This window comes from Halichoeres trimaculatus, unplaced genomic scaffold (assembly GCF_033239565.1).
Source record: "Halichoeres trimaculatus isolate MK-OKI-2021-1 unplaced genomic scaffold, fHalTri1.1 fHalTri1_scaffold_10, whole genome shotgun sequence".
Taxonomy (NCBI): domain Eukaryota; kingdom Metazoa; phylum Chordata; class Actinopteri; order Labriformes; family Labridae; genus Halichoeres; species Halichoeres trimaculatus.
Genome location: NW_027437187.1, coordinates 14,347,440 through 14,370,386, shown reverse-complemented (window position 1 = coordinate 14,370,386; position 22,947 = coordinate 14,347,440). Strand labels below are relative to the sequence as shown.

Here is a 22,947-nt window from a genome sequence, read left to right as displayed (position 1 = left end):
CCATCACCCTTTTTACATTGAGAGTGCAGCGCTCAAAGTGCATTGAGCAAACATTGACCCTACAGTGGTTTTCTATTGATGTGTGGGATTTTACACCGTGAGAGGAAAGTTTCAGACTCACAAACGTGCATGCACACACTCACAGTGCTGTTCAGTCCTTTTGGCTTTGATGTTTTACATTTTACACAGGCTCCATAAAAGCTCGGTAAAAAAAAAAAAAAAAAACTCTGTTACATCTTTCAGAGTTGTATGAAGCAACTGACATCACAGTTTGACAATTACTTTGATGGAGGGATGTACGGCAGGCTAACAGCACTATGCTGAACAGGCATTGTAAAAGCTTAAACTGTAAACATTTTACTGGAAAACACTTGGGATGAGCTCCCCATTAGCCATTTCAAACAGAAAAAAGTGAAAATCCATCAGATATAAACATACCTCATAGGTGTCCAAGGTCAACACTAAATAAAACTGGTGTGACTTGACCTCCAACTCAAGTATAATGCAGAATGAGTCATGAATGCTTGTTGTTCACCATTCACAAAGATCAAGCCTCTAATGTATTTGATTAGTTCACAGTTAATGGATCAACATAAAAGAAATTCCACTTCTTGTTTAAAAGAAACATGAGATTAAATGACCTTTGGTGACACTGATATTCTATAAATCAATGTGTTTTTTTCAGCCCAACATTTTTAGGGCACTGCCTGTTCTTAATATGTGAATGTGTAAATCTATATTCTTCTATCATTTGGTGGAGACTCTTAATTACTAAGATTCATAAATGCCATCTAATGTGGTGTTATAATTTGTTGCAGAAATTGGGGCCAAATTTAAAAGAAAATTAATTCAACTATTGTTCATATTGGGACTTGCCTCAAATTACATAAAAACGTGCTTCACAGGCTGCATTTATAGTTATTTTCAATCTACAAAACACTGCAAAAGAGTCTGTGAAGGAATACTCTGTCAAACATTGATGATCTGCTCTACACCCAGCTGGTGTCAACAACCTGCACAGGGTTTTTGTTTCTCAGTATGAGCATAAATGATACATTCAAAGATAGAGAAAATGTGCCAGGTGTTGTCTTTCTGTGAAAGCTGTTTAAAAAAGAACATTAATAACAGGAAACACCACTTTCATAAAGTGCAAGATCTGTCACGTGTATGGACAGTTGCTTCATTTGTTTCAGTTCACAACAGTAACACTGCAGCAGGTGGAGGTCAGAGCAGAGCAAGGAGGGAGACACAGGGCATGTGAAACCAAAGAACCAAGGGTTTTAAAAGAGCAAAGAAATTACTTTAACACACTTTGGAATCTTGTTTGGAAAAAGTTCAACACAGTTATGTATTTACCTGGTGTCTCAAACAAACACTCTAGATCTGTGGATTTTGTTGATCCAAATCTGGAATTTCATAGACAAAGAGGCTCTCCTATAATGAGACTTCTTCTTCTTCTTCTAACTTTAGGAGGTATAAAAAAAAATTATGTTTTTTTGGAGTAAAGTTTAAACTTTTTGTGTGCATATATATATATATATATATATATATATATATATATATATATATATATATATATATATATATATATATATATATATATATATATATATATATATATATATATATATATATATATACTGTATGTGTAGTCTTTCATAGTAAAAAAAAAAGTAAAAAAAAGGTGTCCTGTTGATATTCCCAAATTATTTTGCTTTACCTTTTACCCTTACCCCTTTATTAATGTTGAGGTCATAGGTTAGTTTTAATAGATGACATCTCATTATAGCACAGAAATTAAATAGAGAAATAAATAAATAATAATAATAAAAAATTAAACAACACCTTAAAGCACTTTCATGTTTAAAGGCAAACAAATTCAAAGTTTTCATTGTCATTACCACACTTTATGCTCCTTATGTTCTTTCAGCCAACTGTCACCTCAACAATGTTTTTATGGAAACCAAATGCAACATCTCAAAATCTAAGGAATACGCCCATCATGGTTCAGAAAATTGCCCAAAAATATGTTATAGACTGCTAACAGCTGCTCAGTGAAGGCTCACATTGAAAGTTTTTTATTTATTTATTTATTTTATCAGTGCCAGATAAACATTAAAGCCTACATAGTTAATGAATTTGGTTGAAAACAATGTTCCTTTTGTTGCTTGGCTTGAATACAGTGGGAAATGTCTAAAATAGTTTTTTTTCTTTTTTTTTTTTTTCATTTTCAAGGGTTGCTGTCATTGTCCAAGTAAATATAATCTATAGTAAAAATAAAACAGCCTGTCAAGAGCATTAAAAAAATTGCACGTGGTTATCCAAAGTATTTTATTCGACATGGTTTTCATCGACTTTTAATCTGAAAGGTGACAGTAAAGTGTTTCCGGATGTCAAAAGCGACACGGCTATTATCTATTTCCGGTGTACAGTTTTCATGGTGTAGTGTTTGAGCGTTACTGGACGGATGGATGACCTAAACATTTCAGTGTTACTAAATGCAGCTGCATATCTGAATGGAGTTTTGTTTTTCAGCTTTTGATATCTTGGTGTTTCACTGAAAGGGAGCGTGTTTGGCTGTCGACTCTACTTAGAGTCGCAAACTCGACACAGGACTCAAGCATCATTTTACAGACATCAAACCCCTTACCTGTCTGATCGCAGAGAGAGACAGTTAAACTGTGTCCGGAAATGTCTAAAGTGGAGCTCCTCAGAGCTCTGGTGATTCAGAGACAAGCCCTGGCTGCTGAAGAGATATGTGAGCTGTTTGAAAGAACCGTAGCTGAGTACAGAGGTGGTTTTTCAGCTGGAAAGAAAAACAGACAGATCAAAGACGCGGGCTCGGATGTGACCAGCACAGCTCCTCCTTTAAGTGCAGGTTTGTAAACATAGATTATTATACCTCAGAGACTTAAGAATGGTAGCCTGGTGTGATCAGACATTTTAACAGATCACAAATTTGTCAGTCTTAAAGCTATGAAATATAATCTATCATTTTGCCTTTAAATGTATCTTTAAGTGTTGGATCAATATGTTGTTATGTTTATGTTATCATTTATAAGGATAATAGCAGTCAAGACATTTTTCATTGCATTATGGCATTTTGCATACAGACATCTCATTCATTGTGTCCCTCCATTTTTCTTCAGAAATCCAAAAAGTGATTGTAGGTGAAGATGTTCCTTTCGAGCGGCTGGAGTGGAGCCCAGATGTGCATGAGGAGCGACAAGAGCCCCTTTGCATTAAAAGGGAACAGGTGGAACCCCAGAACAGGCAGGAATGCAAACAGCTTCCTGCCAGGAGAGGAGATGGTGAAGAAAAAACTCAGCAGCTTCAACAAAGTAAAGCTGTTGCTCAGATAAAAACAGAAGCTGATGAAGAGGACCATGAAGGATTGGAGGTGATCAAGAAGATGAACACTTTAGTGAAGCAACGACTCACTGTGGCTGTCAAAGAGATATTTGGATTTTTTGAAACCAGTTTAGCTGAGTACGAAGAAGAGATGAAAGGATTTCAGATGATGCTGGAAAAGGCTGGGATTCAGATCAACACTGCAGGTTTGTTGAGGTTTCCAAAATGTCCAGTGAAAAGAATTCTGAATTAATACATTATATATGAAACCTTATAATATTATAAAATATTGAAGAAAAATCACAGTCATTTTATTTTTCCAGGATCCTGCACACAAAATTATCTAATTTCTTTTTATATTATTCTTAAATTTTTCAAACACCTTTATTTATATTATGTTGGTCTATTTGTTTTTTCCCCCCTTTAATCCAAATGGTGCTGTTTTCTGTTCTCTGTCTGCCTGGATCCATGCACAGCTTTGAGGGAGAGTGGAAGGCGCACTTCTATAAAAGTTAGGGTCACAGTTGATTTGTTGTGCACTTGAAAACAAAGATGTGGCTTTTGTTCATCACTTGGAGGAGTTCACCTCTTCGATTTTAATCTGCAGCAAAACCCAGCGTTAGTTACTGTTACATTATGAAACTTTTTTTTGAGAATAACATTTCTATTCCTCCCTGATCTGACAGTTACCCCACATCAGTTGGTGACCAAAGAAGAAGTTCCCTCTGGGCAGTGCAGATGGAAAATCAATCTCAATCAAGAAGTGCAAGAAATCCAGCATATTAAAGAGGAAGAAGAGGGAGTGTGGAGCTGTCAGCGGGGAGGAAGGCCTCAGGGACAGTCGGAAGAAACCACCAAGTTACCTCTGAATGCTGTATCTGTGATACATGAGAAGGAAGCTCGGACCTCAAAGACTCAGCAAAGACTATCCGATCAGTCAGGAGCTGATGGAGAGGGTATTGGAGAATCAGACAAGATGTCTTCTGACTATGACACTGAAAACAGTGATGATTTTACGCAAGAAATAAGCTCATCTCAGTCAGGTTTGGAAAATCTGAATTACAATGAAGATACTGAAACGGTTCAAGGAATACCAGACATGATGGAGAACACAGAAGGGAAACCATTCGGATGCACTATTTGTGGTAAAGGTTTTAGCGACAAATCCAACTTAAGGAGACACATCCGATTTCACAAAGGAGAGAAAACATTCAACTGTGACTTCTGTGACAAAACGTTCACTGAAAAGGCTTACTTAAAAAGACATATGAGAAATCACACAGGGCAGAAACCATTTAACTGTCCCATCTGTGGAAGAGGTTTCAGTGCAAACATAGATCTGACGAGGCACGTCAGAACCCACACAGGAGAGAAACCATTCAGCTGCTCAAGCTGTGGTAAAGTGTTTAGCCAGCACGAAAACCTGCGCAGGCACGAAAGAACTCACACAGGAGAGAAACCATTCAGCTGTATGGTTTGCTCAAAGGGATTCACCCACAAAGGAGCGCTGGTTGTACACATGAGAATTCACACTGGCGAGAAACCGTTTAGCTGTTCAGTCTGCGGGAAAAAATACAGTGAAAAGGGAAACCTGAAGAAGCACATGATCGTGCACACAGATGAGAAACCTTTCAGTTGCAGCGTTTGTGAAAAAAGATTCAACTATCAGTCTCAGGTCAAAAGCCACAAGTGCCCTGGTGTAGGCAGTGCAACAGTAGTTCTTCAGCAAGAGGAAACCTCTGGTCTTGAGAAATGAAGCTGATGCAGTGCTAGAAACAACAGTTCCTCGCCTGTGGTACACATCCAATAAAAAAGCACATCTTTCCAGGAAAGGAAAAGGAGAGGAGGGGGAGGATCTGACTGACAGACAGGCTGACTGAAAGGTTGAGTCAGTTTTTCTACCATGGTGACTGCCAGGGATGGACTTCAAAAATAAGCTTTAGAAAATCAATGGAAGATATGTTGACTTTGTCTGTGTATTATACCGGCAGTGTTCATCAGACAACCAAAACCTCTCAGCTAGGGCTGTGATTTGACATATCTGCACATTGTAAACACAGAGGACTGGCAAAACATAACCAATTGAAAAATGATGAAGAGTTAAAGTATATCATTGACAACAGTGTCACATTCAGCTGTGTTCAGATTATAACTACAAAAACACAAAACAAGTACAATTGTATGTTGAAACAAAGGGAATGACCACATAGGCACCTTTATGCTGCACTGTTAAGTGTGTTAAGACTATCAAAGAAACTGCTATTGGCTAAAAAATGATGCAGTGTAAATTTGCTTAAGGTTTAAACAATGTTTATTTATATCCTCCTTAAACAACCCTACTTATACATCTGTAAAGTCTCATACATCCGTTTATATCAGATGCACATCATTATGCATGACATTTGATGAAGCAATTGTGTGTAGTTGACATCTTTATTTAACGATAAGTATCTTTTTAAAAAAAAAATAATCATGATGGTAGCTGAATGCTAGTTTGGCTCAGTGTGGTTAAATTGAGCCCCATTTACAGAGGCCGTTGTCCTCAAAGTTGATACTGTTCTGGTCCAGTGCCAGCCTGCAACCCTTAAGCCCATGTCACTCCCTAGTCTCTCTCTTCTCAACCTGCAGTTCTTCTCTCAGTTACACAAGATGCCCAAAAATGAACGGTGATGAAGGAATCATGCTGCAACAATAAGGTTAACAGGAAACCATGAAGTAATATGAAAGACATAAAGTTTCCTATGAAGTTTTGTGTAATAAAAGTATTTGTTTTTTTCTGTTTAACTTGGTGCTGTAATGTCCTATACTTGCGGAAAGTTGTAAGAATGTGGGATGAGTGTTGCACAACTCCTTGTACAGGGGGTGGTTAATGCTGTCCCATATTTTAAACCTGGATGTAAGGTAACAACGCTGGATGTTCACCATGAACATGCAGATTTTCAAACCGCTACACATTCACATGCTGCAGAAATCCCTGAATCTGTCTGCTAATATTCTCAGAGTGATCCCTCCTAAAATTTGAACGAGAGCTTCATGAAATCTTAAAGAGTCTTGCTGATATAATGCATTCCTCACATTGGGATCTCCGAACTGGTCCGCTACAGGTTGGTGGATCAGGCCTAAAACACCAAGATCTTCCAAAAGCTCTGACCTCGACAAGGGGGTTTTGATAGTTCAATAGGTAACATGACAAAAAATCTAATGCTTAAAACTTGTAATAAAACCAGAATAGTAACAGTCAACCCAAAATGTAGAAAGATGCTGAGCCCAAAATTTGATAACTTTTTGTGACTTTTGGGCTCAGCACTTTAGTTACGGTATTGACCATTTGCATTCAGGGTTTTATTACTTTTTTTGTAATTACATTTCAGGTAGTTGTTACAACCACAACCCATCATGCCCTGAAAACTAAACTGACAACAAAATGGAATCCATAAAACTGGATGCAACACATTTGTAATTACTGAGAAATAGACAAATGGTCTGTCATATGATAAGATGTCTTGGGGGTTTATGTTTGAAGCTGTGCAGGAGACAAACTGACAAACCAGCTGATCCCAGTTACTCTCACTCTAAGGATTTAGAAACAACATTTTTTGATGGTCCGTGACAATATCGGATACGAAAAAAAAAACCCAAACATGTTTTAGTACACAAATCTGAGGTGAATCCTCTGTGATCCCTGCATTATGATGCACCAACACAGTTTGACCAACAGAGGTCAGTGTGTCTTTGTAAAACTTCACCTCGTCAGGTGTCTACACTGACGCATCATCCCAGTATTCTGGCCTCGGTGCCATGCATGTATTTCTCAGGTCATGCCCACATCAGTTTGTGAACTTGTAAGAACGAAGAATTCTTTGTGGCGTTAATCAACCAACATGTTGACCTCTTCAGATTACTATAAAGTCTGTTTCAATCATTGAAATAACCCTGCCTTTGGTTGTAAGAGTAAAACCTTGTGTCCTCCCAGGTCATTATTTTAAGTCCCTACCTCCAGATAGGGACTTTCAGATACAAATCAAGCTAATCTAGAATGAATCAGGTGATAGAGTAACTGGATTGTTTAAAGCTCCTATGAAGTATTCTCAAATGGTTGTGAAACACACTGAAATTAATATTGATGCCTCTAAAACCAAATAGCACAGAGAAAACACACTCCTCAGACCATAATGTGACCATGTGTGAATCTGTATGTAAGACGTGTGGGTGCAGTGAATAGTGCTGTTAATTAGATTCTTAGTTGAAATGTATTTTTTTTTTCTGGGCGCTCTGGCCTCCAACCACAATCCCAAGTCATCCTTACTTTGATAAATGATCTCTTTAAATCGCTCGAAGGTGTAAGTGTGTCTGGTTGTCTGATTCTTTTTGTTCAATGTGCTGATTTGGACACATTCATTTATCATTTATTTGAGTTTGTATTTTTGTATGAGTTTGTATAGTTAGTGCTTGTTTTTTTTTTTCATTGCTACACAGAGCTCTTTGACACCAAATGTCTTAAAAGTGACATAGGAAGGTAGGCTTGTGGTCTTGTGTGTTTGTGTGTGAGTGTGTGTGGGGCTTTTGGCAGCAAATAACTATTTTCTGTTTGCATAGCTTCATATAAAATTTTACACCAGTTTTGTTCATAACTTTTACAATAATTGGTTAATGGAATTGTAAAATATTCATAATTTCGATAGGCATTCCCAGACACCCCCTTACTTTTTCAGACCCCCACTTTGCAGCACTGATTGACTGATCTTGTGCTCTTTTTGCTTTGATTCACCTTTTTTGTTTATCCTTCTTTCTTCTTTTCCACGCTTTTTTTTTAAACAGTGTTTATTATTACAATTTCTTAACCATTATAATTATCCACATATAGTATTTTCAGACAGAGGATTCATCCTCACATCTGTTTTGTTTGTTTTTCTATCTACAATGCATGTGTGGCATAATGTAAAAATGGACAGTTGTGAAGACAATCGTATGCTTTTAGGTGATTTATGACTCTCCTGGTGTATGTCAGTGCTTTTGTTAATGTCTCATTCAGGTTCAAGCGTTGGACGGCTGATTTAGTGATGGTTTATTGATCAGTATTACAGGCAGCGATGCACTGTGCCAGTCCAGCTCATTACTGGGAACGAGAAATGTGTGGATGGAAAAATGGAGGGGAGTCTACACCTCTCACTCGGGTACCCCTCACACACACACACACACACACACACACACACACACACACACACACACACACACACACACACACACACACACACACACACACACACACACGCACACACACACACACACACACACATAGAGCTGATAAGTATTCAAACCTTGTCTAGACTGCATCACCCCAACACTACACCCCCCACCTTTCCCTCTCTGCATCAGTGCTCCAGCATCCAGATGAGAGAAAGAGAGAAAGCAGAGGGATATCCCGTCGCCTGACTTCCAAGATCTTTAAGGAGATAAGGCGAGTAAAACCCGCTCTAATTTCTTTCTTCATCACACATCTATTAATATTCATCACAAATTACATTTTTATTCTATCAGGCTGGTCATGTTTCAGGAAATATTCAGAGAAAACGATTTTCCGTTTGCATGTTTGCTGTCGTTTCTGCAAACTAAAAGTACTTTAAAATACTGAGAGTACAACCTTGGCTGAGGAAACTACAAACGTCTCATTTTAACGTAAAAATGTAAGCGCAAGACAAAAAAAATTAATGTCATGTAATTTTCTGCAATGAGAAGAATTACTCTTTGGGATGACATGTGGTATAAATGAGTGTTTTTTCCATCTGATCCCAGCTGTTACATAACATGCCTGCCTGTGTACTGAAGCAGAATACTAAACATTTGGGCTGGGTTCACTCATATTACAACAGACTGCTAACACTGACCTCCACCACCAGGGCCACTCTCAAACCCGATTGTGTCTAGTTATAATGGGTCATGATGGAATTTATGTGACAGGGTCATGAACAGACGTAGACCTGTGAAATCCAATCAGAGTTTCCACTGAAAAAGTTGATGGAGACAGTGTATGCAGGAAAATTACATATCTGTTTAAAGACCATCCCACAATTTCATTCACCAACAGACTGTAAAAACCACAGACTGCACAAAATATTGAGTGACATCACCTTTTGGATTCCCCAGAGGTGTTACAGAGCACAAAGTTGGTTGCAACATCAGCAATACTGACTCCAACAAAGGCTGTATTTGAAAACACCTGCTGCATATTACCAAGACACATCCTGCTGTGTGTACAGCAGGATACATAAGCTGTGTTTTCAGGTAATATTAACTGGTTGTCGGTTATAAAGAGCAGAAGTAAATGATGACTAAGCTGAAAGCAAAACTGCTTAAGTAGCTTCCGATTAGAGTTTGGGAAAAATAAATGGAGATGGTGGGTATGGGATTCAATATTTTTCACAGAAATTAACAGCTGTTTGATGGGTGTCACCTCTGTAACACTGGAAGAGATAAGATTCACCACCTAGCTTTAGCCATATGTCATTGTCAGCGTAATAATCAAATCATAGATACATGGACGTAGTTCCATGATGTCACCCATTTCTTTTTAATACACAGTTTGAAGCCTGTTGTCGGTGGATGCTATATTTATTGGAAATGCTAAACTCAACCTAGCTCAGTTAAAGTTAGGGTGCCTTTAACCTCTCTACAGACAGCTATAAGGTAAACGCCTATTAGTCAAGTCAGCCATGGCCTTTAATTGGCAAAATTCACAAGTTTAATAAATTCATAAAATAATGAAGAATTCATCCCATGTACAATTTACGTTGATGGACAAATGAGCTCAGCACCAAGTTTTTTTGAGAACCAGGCCGTATACATGTTCTTTTTTGCTGTAAAAATCTGCTTTTTGGCTCAGTGTGTGTAGTTTTTGGTGTTTCTTCAGCTAGCAGCTAACCTAAGGCAGACTCTGGAAAAAGTGCATTTTTCAGTACCCCCCCATGGAGGCATGAGTGTTTTTTTTTAACACAATCTATATTGGTTTCTTCATTTAACAACCCTAGAGCTGAATGATGTGTACATTGTGTACATTGGTACACAAATATATGTCGCTTCTTGTATGTTTTAACGAATTGCCCACACTGCTCAGGTGTGATTTTGGCCTATTCCTCTGGAGGAATGGAGTCTTGCTGGCTGAGCGTCCATAGAGGTCGTGGCGGTGGAATGCATTTCCTGTTGTTTTCTCTGTAACAATTGTACCTGCTGCCTCCAAGTCTTTCTGACACACTTTCAGGGTGGCCCTTGGCTCGTTGAGTACTCTTCTGACTATCTTTCTGACTCCCTGGTCAGAAATCTTGCAAGGAGCTCCTGTCCGTGGCCTGTTGATGGTAAGGTGGTGCTTCTTCCACTTGGGAATAATGGCCCCAACGGTGCTGACTGGAATATTCAAGTGCTTTGATATAAGTCTGTAACCAGTTCCATTCTGATGCTGAGTAACAATCAGGTTGTGAATGTCTTCAGAGAGCTCTTTGCCTTTACCCATCATGAGGTGTGTCATATTTAACTGCTTGGTGATAAAAAGACCTTTTTTATAGGACCATCAATTTGCTCTAGCCCAGCTGATGTTGGTTTGCACTAATTGGAAGTTCAAGTAATAATTACTGACAGATTTCAGGTGGTATGGTGCATTTCCTTGTCAAAGTATACAGCCTTTCCATGGTGTGTTCAATACTTTTTTCCTGTTTTATGGTACTTAATCTCACATAATCATTATTTATGGACCTGAATGTTGTGATTTCTTTTCATGTGTGGATTATTTGAGTTAATACCAATGTCTGGTAGAAATTTTGTTTGAATTGCATCTTTGGAAATTAATGTGATGAGAAAAAAGTTGACGCGTTCAATACTTATTATCCCCACTGTATGTTAAAAATAACATATAAAACTGATACAGAGAAGGATTTTAAAAAAAGTGGTGGAGGGAGGAAGAAAAGAAAATTAAAATATATTTGAAAAGAAAAAAAGAAAGAGCTGGAGGCATAAGTAGGTAGGCACTTAAAACCATTTTTTATTCTGGAGGTGTGATTATGAAATTGATGGCTTGGCACCACTGACTGAAACAGGAAATATAACCTTTGCATTCATTTAGAGTTGTTTTTTGTGCTACCTGATGGATGTGAGTCTCATATCGATTTTCTCTTCAGCTCTGTGTTGGTCATTTTAGCTTTTTGATTTCCAACCATCTTCAGCAGCGGGCTGGCAGCGTCCTTCATGTCTGCTGTTCTCTCTCAGGCAGTGGCAAACTATGAGTTTAAGAGGGCTTATAGCAGCTGCCTGCTGAAGAAGGGAACAAGGTTGATAAGAGCTTAAAGACCAAACAAAAAAGGTTGAATAGCAGTCGTTCTCATTCAGGATTTCTGTAGCATAAAAAGTGATTTCTTTTTGTGTTATATACTGTTGCTTCTTTATGGGAACTTTACAACAATAGGCCAAAAAATGCTGTATCTGCCAACAAAGCCTTTAATGGTACAAGAAAGAAAGAAAGAAAGAAAGAGAGAGGTGATACAGATGACACACCATAGATAATCTTGAGGAATGCTTGAAACTCATTTGTACAATGGGTGCAGAGATTTTCCACTGAGCCACTGAGCTCCCTCATTAATCTCTGAATTATTAATTAAAGTGAAGTTAAACAAGCTGACAAGACGACAGACTGCAGCAGGGAAGAAGAGGAGGTAGAGGAGGGTGGGAAAGAGTACTCTGTGAGGATTTATAATGCAGGGAGGAAAAACAGGCAGGGAGTGTGATTGGAAAGCGTGGAGAGGTGAGAGATGAGAGAGTTAGAGAGAAAGAGAAGTGATGATGGAAAGAAAAAGAGGACTGCAAATCTCAGAATATTTGGATTTGATTCTGGCTGCGTGAGTGTGGGTGAGGCAGGGTTTTGATGAAAGTGGCTGATAGTCGTTCAGCAAAGAGATATTTGATGCTATTGGCTGTAAATTATGGGTAGGGTTGAATGTCTGACACTCATCTAAAGGTAAATGGAAATGCTGGTACATTTAAAGCTGTGTTTGGGATTTTTTGAGTAGACAGTTGGACAGGCTTCTTGGGCTGCAACAGCAAATGCTTCAAACTAAAGCTTTAGAGGAACTCTCTGTGATTTTTTTAGTGCCCCCTGCTGGACAATGTGGTCCTTTTATCCTTTTGCTGAACCTGTACTGTATGCGTTATGTATTTCTAAAAAAAAAGAAAAAGTGTTGTCTTCATTGTCTTTAACAATCAGATATTTCCATGTGAAAAAAAAAACTGACAAGAGGCTGTATCTTTGCGTTACTGTCACTCACCTGCTCTGACACGCTTCCCCTTCCAAGGCATCAAAAATGACAATATAGTGATTGTCATTCTTGTTACTGATGGTTGTTTCTGCTTTTATGGGTCATAAGAGGCATTATTCTTAATTCCAGTCTGCTTTGTAAGTTGATGAAAACTACTAACAGGAGCTTTAAATTTCATCTGTTGACAATGCTGTCTTGACCTCGACAAACTAAGCGATGTCAAGTGCCTAAAACACAGAGAGAGGTTTCTAACAGAGATAAAAATTTAAAAAAATTCAGAGTAATATGGCTAAAAAAATTGCCCCTATAATCAGAACACAGGAGTTGGTGGTCTACCACTACCTTGAACAAATCATACTGTAGCAGTGTGCCCATTAATTCACTAAAACACAAAATAATATACAAATGGAGGCAGGCCTAGACAGACGTCACCAATGTTTACCAAGTTATATTCAATCTGGCCTTAAAGAGCACTGTGAGAAGTTTGTAACTGCTTTTTAATGCTGCCAAAGTGATGCCTTTCAATGAGATTACCAGTGACAGATTGACAATTTCTTATGCTAAATTTAATTGTCAGTGTTTAGGTAGGACTATCTGGGATTAGAGGCTAGGTCTATGTCAATCAGCACTCTGGAGTGTCTGATCATAACTCTCATAACTCTAGTTTGGCAGTAAAAGTAAGTCATAAAAGTGTTTTTTTTTCTAATCATAACATTTTTTAACACATTTTTTGTACTCATGACTATAACTCTATCAGGATTGACAAAAAAATATGTTGCATTGTGGAAAAACTCTAGAGCCAGTACTTGCTGGGTAAACAAAGGCAACAAACTTCCAATGAGTTTAATGTTTATGTCTGCTCGTGAATGATTCACCGTTTCTTGAGGACACAAAAATCAAACTGTGTGTATTTTAAATGATTAGGACACTTATCAGCCCACCACAGAGAATAAATCATTAAAGGTTCCTCTGTTTCCTCCTCCTTTCAACCTTTCATTTGTAACTTTTTGTATTTAGCACATATTGTTGAAGTGAACAGCAATGAAATAGTTAACAGATGTGGGGGTTGGATAAAGAACACACATTTAATTACCCAGACGCAGACTTAACAGGTGTTTCAGTGTGAAGTATGACCCTATTAACCGGTGACCCTCAGCTGACAATCACTGACATGTTCGGCTGAGACCCACCAGTTAGCACAGGCACTCTTTGCTCCAAAACACCAGAAGCTCTGTAACAGTTAGAACTCAACAGAAGTTGACCCCACGGTATAGTACAGGGGTGGGCAAACTTTTTGATTCGTGGGCCACAATGGGTTCTAACATTTGACAAAGGGGCCAGACCAGGAGCAGATGGATGGAGTGCTTTGGTAACTATCAGGGTATCATTCGTTCATTCCATATCTGTTTTAGAATCCAAAATTTGAAAACGGATCACGACTTGTTATTCAATTTTTCGTTTTCAATCAAAAATCAGAAAACAAATAATGGTCTATTTTTCGCTGTTTTGATTTTGTTTTGAAATTAGAATTAGAATATGCGGGAATGGAATTATAATGGGATTTTTAATCCGTGTATGGTTCGTTCTTTCGTTATTCTGTTTCAAAACAAAATAAAATATTTTTTTTTAAAAACGAAAAAAATTTACTTTTATTTTTGTTTTTCTCTTTTAAAACGAAAACGGAAAAACGGAATTACAGAAAAACAGAAAAACACTTTTTTTCTGTCCTGGTTTTAAAAATGAAAAAAAAAAAAAATGATAAAAGATTGTGTCAAAATTGTTTGTGTGATATTTTGACATTAAATGTGAACGTCTCCATATAGAAATTATACATATAACTCACATTGAAGGTTTATACAGACATGTTCCTGAGCTTTTTTTTTTTATAAGTAACAGATCGCTGACGATCCACTCCATCTTATCCGCGTGCATATGCGCACTTCCATGTGTTTCAATGAGTTTTGTTTAGTCCACTTTCCTTTTCTTAGGTCCGTTCATCTTTACAGAAGGGCAGATGGGTCAGAGGGTAAAGTGCAAACGTGGAGTAATAGGCCTACGCTTCACCTCAACAAAGCCAATGTATCTACAGTGCACCATCTAGTGGGAAAACATCAGAATTGCAGGGAAAATAAAACTAACAAGGTTTATTCATTTAATTTTTTCAAGATTGGCGGGCCGGATTAAAGCATTTAACGGGCCGCATGTAGCCCCCGGGCCGTAGTTTGCCCATGCCTGGTATAGTATCATTTCTGACAGCTGACCACAGAACAACCAGACATTTTTATGCTGCTTACAGTTTTAATTAAGTGTTTAAAGTACGCTAACTTGTCTCAATGAATGGAGCTTAACGCCTCTTCTGTTGCCCAAATACTTGGGCATCTTTGGGATGACATAGGTTGATATTCCTGTTTTTATGACATAGTATCTCATAAAAACAGGAAAATAAAAAAATCCAGTTCCAGTATGTTGTAACAACTGGAGATTTTTTTTTTTTAATTTTCAAGTAAATGCAATACCCCACCATAAAATTCAAATTGCCTTGCAGAAGCTATGTTTTATCATTAGGTGGGCCACAGCGCCAGAGCAAAGGCTGTTTTACTTTTGCATTCTCTGGGTTTCTTGTGCTGGAGGATATTTATAGGCAAAGAAGTATGTGTTTTTCTGAAAAGAGACCTCAGTGTCATATCTTGATGCCACATTTTCCCCAAAAGACTATGTTGCAGTCATTACAGCCAGTTTCCCAGCTGTCAGCTAATGACCCACTGCAGCAATTTCAAAACTTTTAGTGCCTACATGCCAAATTAGACCCCGAAACATAAGGTAATGGCATACACTTTTTGAAAACAGGAGTTCCTCTTTAAGAGAGGGTTTTCTGTTTGACGAAACACTATCTATTTCTGTCTCCACTCAGGAGCAGAAGGGAGGGAAGTCGACAGGCTGCTCCTCCTCTCCCCTCCTCTCTCCCTGCAGACCGACAGCCTCATGAATCAGTAATTTCACTTGGAGGATACTGAGGCTCTCAGATGTTATTCAAAACAAACAAATATGTTGGTCCAACATACACTCAACAAAAATATAAATGCAACACTTTTGTTTTTGCTCCCATTTTTCATGAAAAAATTGTGAAAAATGTTGAGCATCACATTTGATCACCGCAGCTATTCTCCTCCAAACAGTGTCTTTGTAATTGTTGTCTTTGTAGTTTCTCTGTCTTTTGTGGTAAAGAACCAGGTGCTGGGACACAAACACAATCAATGTTGAATGTTTGAGTACGTGACGTGTCAACAAGTGATTTGATTGGTTGGATGTGTACTTTTTGCAAGGGAAACTTTGGAAAAATCAACCTCAGTCCAAAAAAATAAAAGCCACAATTTCACTCAGCTCATTGTGAAAGCTTGCACTGAAAAACAGTAGGTTGAAAAAATAATTAAATAACATGTGAAATATTTGTGCAAACAACATGTGTCTGGTGTGCAAAGAGCTTAAGGGGATGGTTCAGTTTTTTTTTAAGTGGGGTTGTATGAGCTCTATGTAACCACTAAGGACATTAGATACAGTAGAAAGTTGTCTCCTCTCCCTCTGTAAGACACAGACTGTAATCGATGGTGACGAGGAAATAGGCGCTAACAGGGAAAAACTGTACCAAATTCAAAGGCTATTTTCTCTGCCTACAAGAACTCAAATCAAAAAGTAATACCACAGTTTAAGAGTACGCTACATAAAATATTTTTTAAGTGCATTAAGTCTTCGGAAATATAAACATTTATCCGGACCTAACTAACTCATGTGTCCTTACGCGCAGCGCTAGTGCGCTCCGTCCCCCCTCCTCCTCTCAGCTGTAGGGAATGTTAACAAGCTATGCTTCAGGCGCCGGTTGTAGCCTCGTGTAAGTTTGATCAAGTATCATAATTCTTTTGTTTGTACTCTAAGGATTGTGAGGCAGCGTAGGAAATTCAAAATGAGTGACTATGACAGCGACGATGAAGTTTCATTCACTTTGGAACCAACAAGGTGTAATACACTGAGTACGATAATAATTATACAATTATTCATTTTCATAATTTCACAGTAAATTTAAGGCATTGCGGTAGTTTTTCATGAGTTACTGGGCATTAGAAAATTTTGAAAATTCTATCTTCCCAATAAGCCATGTGACAGTGTCCTAGAGGGTCTTGTGAGGAGTTTGAAAGTGATCTTGCAAAAGTCTCCTTTCTAGATATACGCCTGATTGTAATCCACACTTTAAAATGAGATTATCAGCATTAATATTACTAGTTACAGGTTATTTCAAAATGCTACTTCTTAATTCCAGATCAGGTCGAGCAGGATGGGATTGATTTACAGCATGTCTAATTATCTGTGACAACACAACGCAAGCTGACAAAGTTTAGCGGAGAGAAGAGATAAAACACAGAGATCTGTGTTTTTCTCTGCTGGAAACTATTTCTGGGATTCACTTTGTAGTGATGGTGGACACTGGAGCCTAACTGTCAGACAGAAAAAGGCCAGAAGAGAAGAAGGAAGCTAAACGGGAGAGAGATACAGCCAAAGCTAAAGGCTAATTAGCCTTTAGCTTTGGCTGCATTATTATGAGAACAACACATTCACAGTGGGGAAAATAGGTATTGAATGCGTTAACTTTTTTCTTGTCACATTTATTTCCAAAGATGCAATTCAAACAAAATTTCGACCAGACATTGGTATTAACTCAAATAATCCACACAGGAAAAGAAATCACAACATTCAGGTCCAAAAATAAGGAGCATGTGGAATTATGTGTGATAACACAGAAAAAAAGTATTGAACACACAAACTGAGACTCATCTAATACTTAGTGGAGAAGCATTTTTTTTGCAATGACAGCTTCCAGAAGCTTCTTGTATGTTTTAACTAATTGCCCACACTGCTCAGGTGTGATTTTGGCCCATTCCTCTGCACAGATTGTCTTTAAATCTTGAATATTCTTTGGTGCCCTCTGGTGAACCCTTTTCTTTACTTCTTTACACAAATGTTCAGTTGGATTCCTCGTCAGGTGATTGACGAGGCCATTCTAACAGATTGATTTTCTTTTTTTGAAACCATTTGAGAGTCAACTTTGCCGTGTGCTTTGGATCGTTGTCCTGCTGGAAGGTCCAGCCATGTCTCATCTTCATCATCCTGGTGGATGGCAGCAGATTTATACCAAGAATTTCCCCATACATGGCTCCATTCATTGCTCCGTCAATTATATGAAGTTTGCCAACACCATGAGATGAGAAACAACCCCATACCATGATGCTTCCACCTCCAAACTTCACTGTTGGTTTAGTGTTTTTTGGGTGATGTGCAGTGCCATTTCTCCTCCTTGATCACAAATCTGTCTAAATGTGTGATAGTGAGCACTTCTGCTTTGCTGAGATAATCCATCCCACCTCACAGGTGGGCCACATCAAGATGCTCATCAGACACTATGATCAGCGCACAGGTGTACCTTAGACTGTCCACAACAAAAAGGTCACCCTGAAATGGGGTGTGGGGACCCAGAACCAGTCAGTATCTGGTGTGACCACCATTTGCCTCATGCAGTGCAACACATCTTCTTGGCATAGAGTTTATCAGATTGTCAATTGTGGCCTGTGGAATGTTGGTCCACTCCTCTTCAATGGCTGTGCCAAGTTGCTGGATATTGGTGGGAACTGGTTCACGCTGTCGTATACGCCGGTCAAGCACATCCCAACATGCTCAATGGGTGACATGTCCGGTGAGTATGCTGGCCATGCAAGAACCGGGACATTTTCAGCTTCCAAGAATTGTGTACAGTTCCTTGTAACATGGGGCCGTGCATTATCTTGCTGAACTATGAGGTGATGTTCATGTATGTATGGCACAACAATGGGCCTCAGGATCTCATCACCGTATCTCTGTGGATTCAAAATGCCATCAATAAAATGCACCTGTGTTCTTCATCCATAACAGATGCCTGCCCATACCATAACCCCATCACCACCATGGGCCACTCCATCCACAACATTGACATCAGCAAAGCGCTCACCCAAACGACGCCACACATGCTGTCTGCCATCTGCCCTGAACAATGTAAACCAAGATTTATCCGTGAAGAGAACGCCTCTCCAACGTGCCAGACGCCATGGAATGTGAGCATTTGCCCACTCACGTCTGTTACGGTGACGATCTGGAGTCAGGTTAAGACCTCGATGAGGACGATGAGCATGCAGTTGAGCTTCCCTGAGACGGTTTCTGACAGTTTGAGCAGAAATTCTTTGATTATGCAAATCAATTGTTTCAGCAGCTGTCTGAGTGACTGGTCTCAGACAATCTTGGAGGTGAATCTGCTGGATGTGGAGGTCCTGGGCTGCTGTGGTTGCACGTGGTCTGCGGTTGTGAGGCCGGTTGGATGTACTGCCATATTCTCTGAAACACCTTTGAAGACGGCTTATGGTGGAAAGTTTAACATTCAATGTACGAGCAACAGATCTGGTTGACATTAAGACAAAACTGCCCATTACAGAGTGGCCTTTTATTGTGGGCAGTATAAGGCACACCTTTGCACCAATCATGATGTCAGATCAGCATCACCTGTGAGGTGGGATGGATTATCTCAGCAAAGCAGAAGTGTTCACTATCAAACATTAGACAGATCTGTGAACAACATTTGAGAGAAATGGTAATATTGTTTATCTGGAATGAATTTTAAATCTTTGAGTCCATCTCATGAAAAATGGGAGCAAAAACAAAAGTGTTGCGTTTATATTTTTGTTGAGTGTACATAGTTTGGTTTTGTGTTGCAACTGGACATTTTAGAAAATTCAGTTAGCTACTTATATTATCGTTTAGCAAAATCAGCTTTATTTACCAAATGTTTTTGCACATTCAGGCAGCATGAATGGCTGACAAGCTGTCAGTGTAAAGACAGAAATGCAAAAACAAGGCAAAAGTGTGACTTAATTCTCTCATATAGCACACTGACACTTTATAAAGATAGACAACATGTTTTTCATACACCCAGTTGTACAGAAGTGAAGTCAAAATATCCCACGCTGAACTTTTTGCTCTGATGTTTTTGGAGTCAGAGTCTTCAGGGCTCACTGCTGGAGAAGCTGAGGTATAGCCCACTCTTTACCATACCATGGCATGTCAAAGACCCCTCGTTTAGGTCTACAGTGTAAAAGATTATTGTGTCAGTCAGCAGACGGCAGTTTAATGGAGCTCAATGTCAATAGTGTGTCTGTGTTTGTTACATTTTCTCTGACTATTCATGCCCTACTTTTCTAATCCAACAGCAACAAATTTGGAAACTGAGTTGTCAATCATGTAACTTGCCATTTCAAGCATCAAAAAGTGACCTTTCATAAGACATTTCAGTAAAATGAGCATTTGAAATTAAACCAACATGGTATGAACTGACTTTAAGGCCATGTTTGAGAGGCATTTGGTTTTGTTTTATGTCAGTTTTATGGTTTGATTCAGATGATACAGCGGGGGTGGGGGTGTAGGGGTGTAGGGGTGTAGGGGTGTGGGAGTGTGGGACCTATATTCAAACAGACTGTGAGGAGTTTCTAAGTGATCTTGGAAAAGTCTCCCTTTTAGGTATAAGCCTGATTGTAATCCACACTTTTAAATTAGATTATCAGCAGCAATATAGGTTATGTCTAAATTCTACCTCTAAGCTTCTTGATTGGGTCGAGCAGAACTGGATTGATTGATGGGAAGTCTGACCCTGGCTGACGACGTTTAGAAGTAGTTTGGTAGAAGAGAGATCTGTTTTTTTTTTAATCTGCTGAAAACTTTTTCTGTGATTAATTGTGTAGTGATGGTGGACTCAGGAGCCAAACTGTCAGACAGAAAAAGAACAGAAGAGCAGAAGAAAACGAAACAGGAGAGTAATAGAACACAAACTAAAGGCTAAAACACAAGCTAAAGGCTAAAAGGGCTAAATAGTTTGTGATCATGTTCATTCCAACCATAGACTGTAAAAAAAAATGGATGTCCGCTTGCTCTGCTCGATGTTAGGTCTCCACAAAAACTGCTCCCCCTGGTGGCTGGCTGCAGTAAAGGCTAAAAAATCCGGCTTCCCAGTCATTCCAGATGGGCTGTGGTCAAACTTAAAAAAATGTATACACCTCGTAGTAATGTTTCTCTTGTCTCACATCGTTGTGATAATTTGAAGATATCATTTGGCTGCCTTGTATTGGAGTCCAATTTTTTTTCTGAAAAGTTTCGTTTTCATCAGTTATGAGAGGTTAAAAACGAGGCTTTACGCAACGTTTAACAATGATTGACAGCTGCTGTTCTTGTGTATTTTTTTCTGGGATTGTAAAATATGTCGAGAGGTAGAGTCAAGAAGTGATTAGACTTGTGAAAGAAAAAAGATATATATTATTTTTGTCACCTAGCTCCACTCAGATTCTCCTAGAATCCCTCATCATCTCTACAGCGCAGACTCTGGCCGCAACTGCTACCAATGGCTGGGCAGTATTTTGGCTTCAAAACCGTACAATGGTAAATGGCGGAGCCGTGCTGTCCACTCTATATACAGTCTATGATTCCAACCACATGCAGTAGTTATTCTGCAGTGGTCTGTTCAAACTTGGGAGGGGGAGGGGGCAGTATAGAGCCCAAAAAAAGCTACCTGCCCTTTTAGACGCAGGAGTCCCTGTAACTATAGGCTGGCAGTAGTGTGCTTTCATTTCATCATAGCTCCTTTTTCTGTGGTTAGTAATATTTTAGATTGTGGACACATAATTCATTCTTATTTCAGGCAGGAGAGGTGACACTCCATCAAAAACCATAAGCAAACCACTTCACACTGTTTCAAATTAAGAAATGTTTTTATTGGTCACATTTTGGGCCCATGCTCCACCAACTGAGCCAAACCTGGACTCCCATTGATTTGTTGTTAAATGGAACAGGCCAATTATAAGATTGATAACTGTTTACATCGCTATTATTAACTGTTCTTAAAGAAACACAGCTATTGAGAAATAATCCATGAAGAAATATTTTCCGCTGGAAACTTTTTTCAAGGGCCTGAGAAATGAAAGAAGTGTTGTTTTAAGTATTGGGGTAACAAGCTGGGTCCACAGTTTTTTTTAGAAATCTTGTCTATGTGTGCATTTGATAGGGAGCAGGAAAGCTGTGGGAACTCTGCTGGCAGTAACAGGATCATAAATTGATCAAAATGCTTTTTCAGTAATTAGTATTTCCTTTGGTCTAGTCAGGCTGCAGAGTGGGTGGGCATTATAATTTGGCAGTCCTGCTCAATCTAATCCAATCTAGTTTACTGTGTAGTGCCAGATCGAGCAGATCAATCTCCAAAATGCCAACCTTTTGGATCAGAGTTTGATTGTTGCTGCAGAGTCATTCATCAAGAAGCCTTTTAAACTCAAAATCTGTTTCTTTACATTTTCTTTAATGACAACAAACCCTACAAACATTTCAGTTCCTCTAAAGGCCAGATATGAATAAAATCTGCATCGTCATTGTTGTGAAAAACTCTCTGATACTTAAAATTCTGAGGAGCTGTAACTAAAAGGTATTAAAGCTAAGGCTTTTGAGGAAGTACTTCATCATTTTTTTCATTTGTCAATCAGTGTCTTCTTGTGACCCTGCATTACATGTGATGCATATGAAGATACAAAGAGAAACAACACCACATCAGCAAATAACTAAATACAACATTAAGCTACTGGAAGAAGCAGGTACTGGTGGGGGAAATGAGTCATCGCTGATTGGACGAATGCACTGCTCATCATTTAACCGGAAAGTTATTCTGCCTTTAGCGCAGTGTTGCCAACTGTTTAGAAAAGAAAGTTGCTATTGGCTGTCCCAGAAGTCGTCATTGCCATATTTGCATATCCTTGTCATAGAGGCTGTGAAAGAGAAGAACAGTGTCATGGGCATAGACAGTATGGTTGTGACAGGGCCAGAAAGTGTGTAAAAAACAACAATAATATGTTTACAACTGTAAATCAACTTTCTTCTGTTGATTCTGGTTGTTTTGATGTCACAATATTGACCCTCTTCCTTTCAATCAGTGATGACTCATGTTGCTCACCAGTACGTACCTCTTTCAGTGGCTTAATGTTGTTTTTAAGATGTTTGCTGTTGCGGTTTTTTATTTACTTTTGTGTTTAGTTACTTGCTGTTTCAGTTTCACTTCAGGGCAATGGGACATAACTGAGGCATGGGAGAGACAATTTGCATAGCTTCTTTTCACTAAACATTGTTTAGCATTTGAGTGACTGATATCAAAGCAATGGGGTAAAATAACTAAGTCATATGAGAATATCTTTTTGAGTTG

The 22,947-nt window shown here is 38.7% G+C and overlaps 2 protein-coding genes across 2 annotated transcripts in view; both read left to right on the top strand.

Annotated features, from left to right (window-relative positions):
• The first annotated feature begins 2,389 nt into the window (after positions 1–2,389).
• On the top strand, positions 2,390–7,542 carry LOC141796354 (uncharacterized). Its single transcript, XM_074677414.1, has 3 exons — positions 2,390–2,878; positions 3,150–3,557; positions 4,038–7,542. Exons 1-3 carry the CDS (start codon positions 2,692–2,694, stop codon positions 5,105–5,107), a joined length of 1,665 nt encoding a protein of 554 aa, XP_074533515.1. The 5' UTR covers positions 2,390–2,691; the 3' UTR covers positions 5,108–7,542.
• A 1,194-nt stretch (positions 7,543–8,736) lies between these two features.
• Positions 8,737–22,947, top strand: part of LOC141796332 (synaptic vesicle glycoprotein 2B-like) — a 60,779-nt gene continuing 46,568 nt past the window's right edge. The window contains exon 1 of the mRNA XM_074677376.1: positions 8,737–8,809. The gene's annotated coding sequence lies outside the window, so the exon portion shown is untranslated. The remainder of the gene's footprint in view (positions 8,810–22,947) is intronic.

What these genes read in the sequence shown, in the direction of transcription:
- LOC141796354 (XM_074677414.1), top strand. Translation starts at nt 2,692, where the DNA reads ATGTCTAAAGTGGAGCTCCTCAGAGCTCTGGTGATTCAGAGACAAGCC. An exon ending in AGCTCCTCCTTTAAGTGCAG is followed by an intron (nt 2,879 to 3,149) that starts GTTTGTAAACAT and finishes ATTTTTCTTCAG; the next exon opens with AAATCCAAAAAGTGATTGTA. An exon ending in GATTCAGATCAACACTGCAG is followed by an intron (nt 3,558 to 4,037) that starts GTTTGTTGAGGT and finishes CTGATCTGACAG; the next exon opens with TTACCCCACATCAGTTGGTG.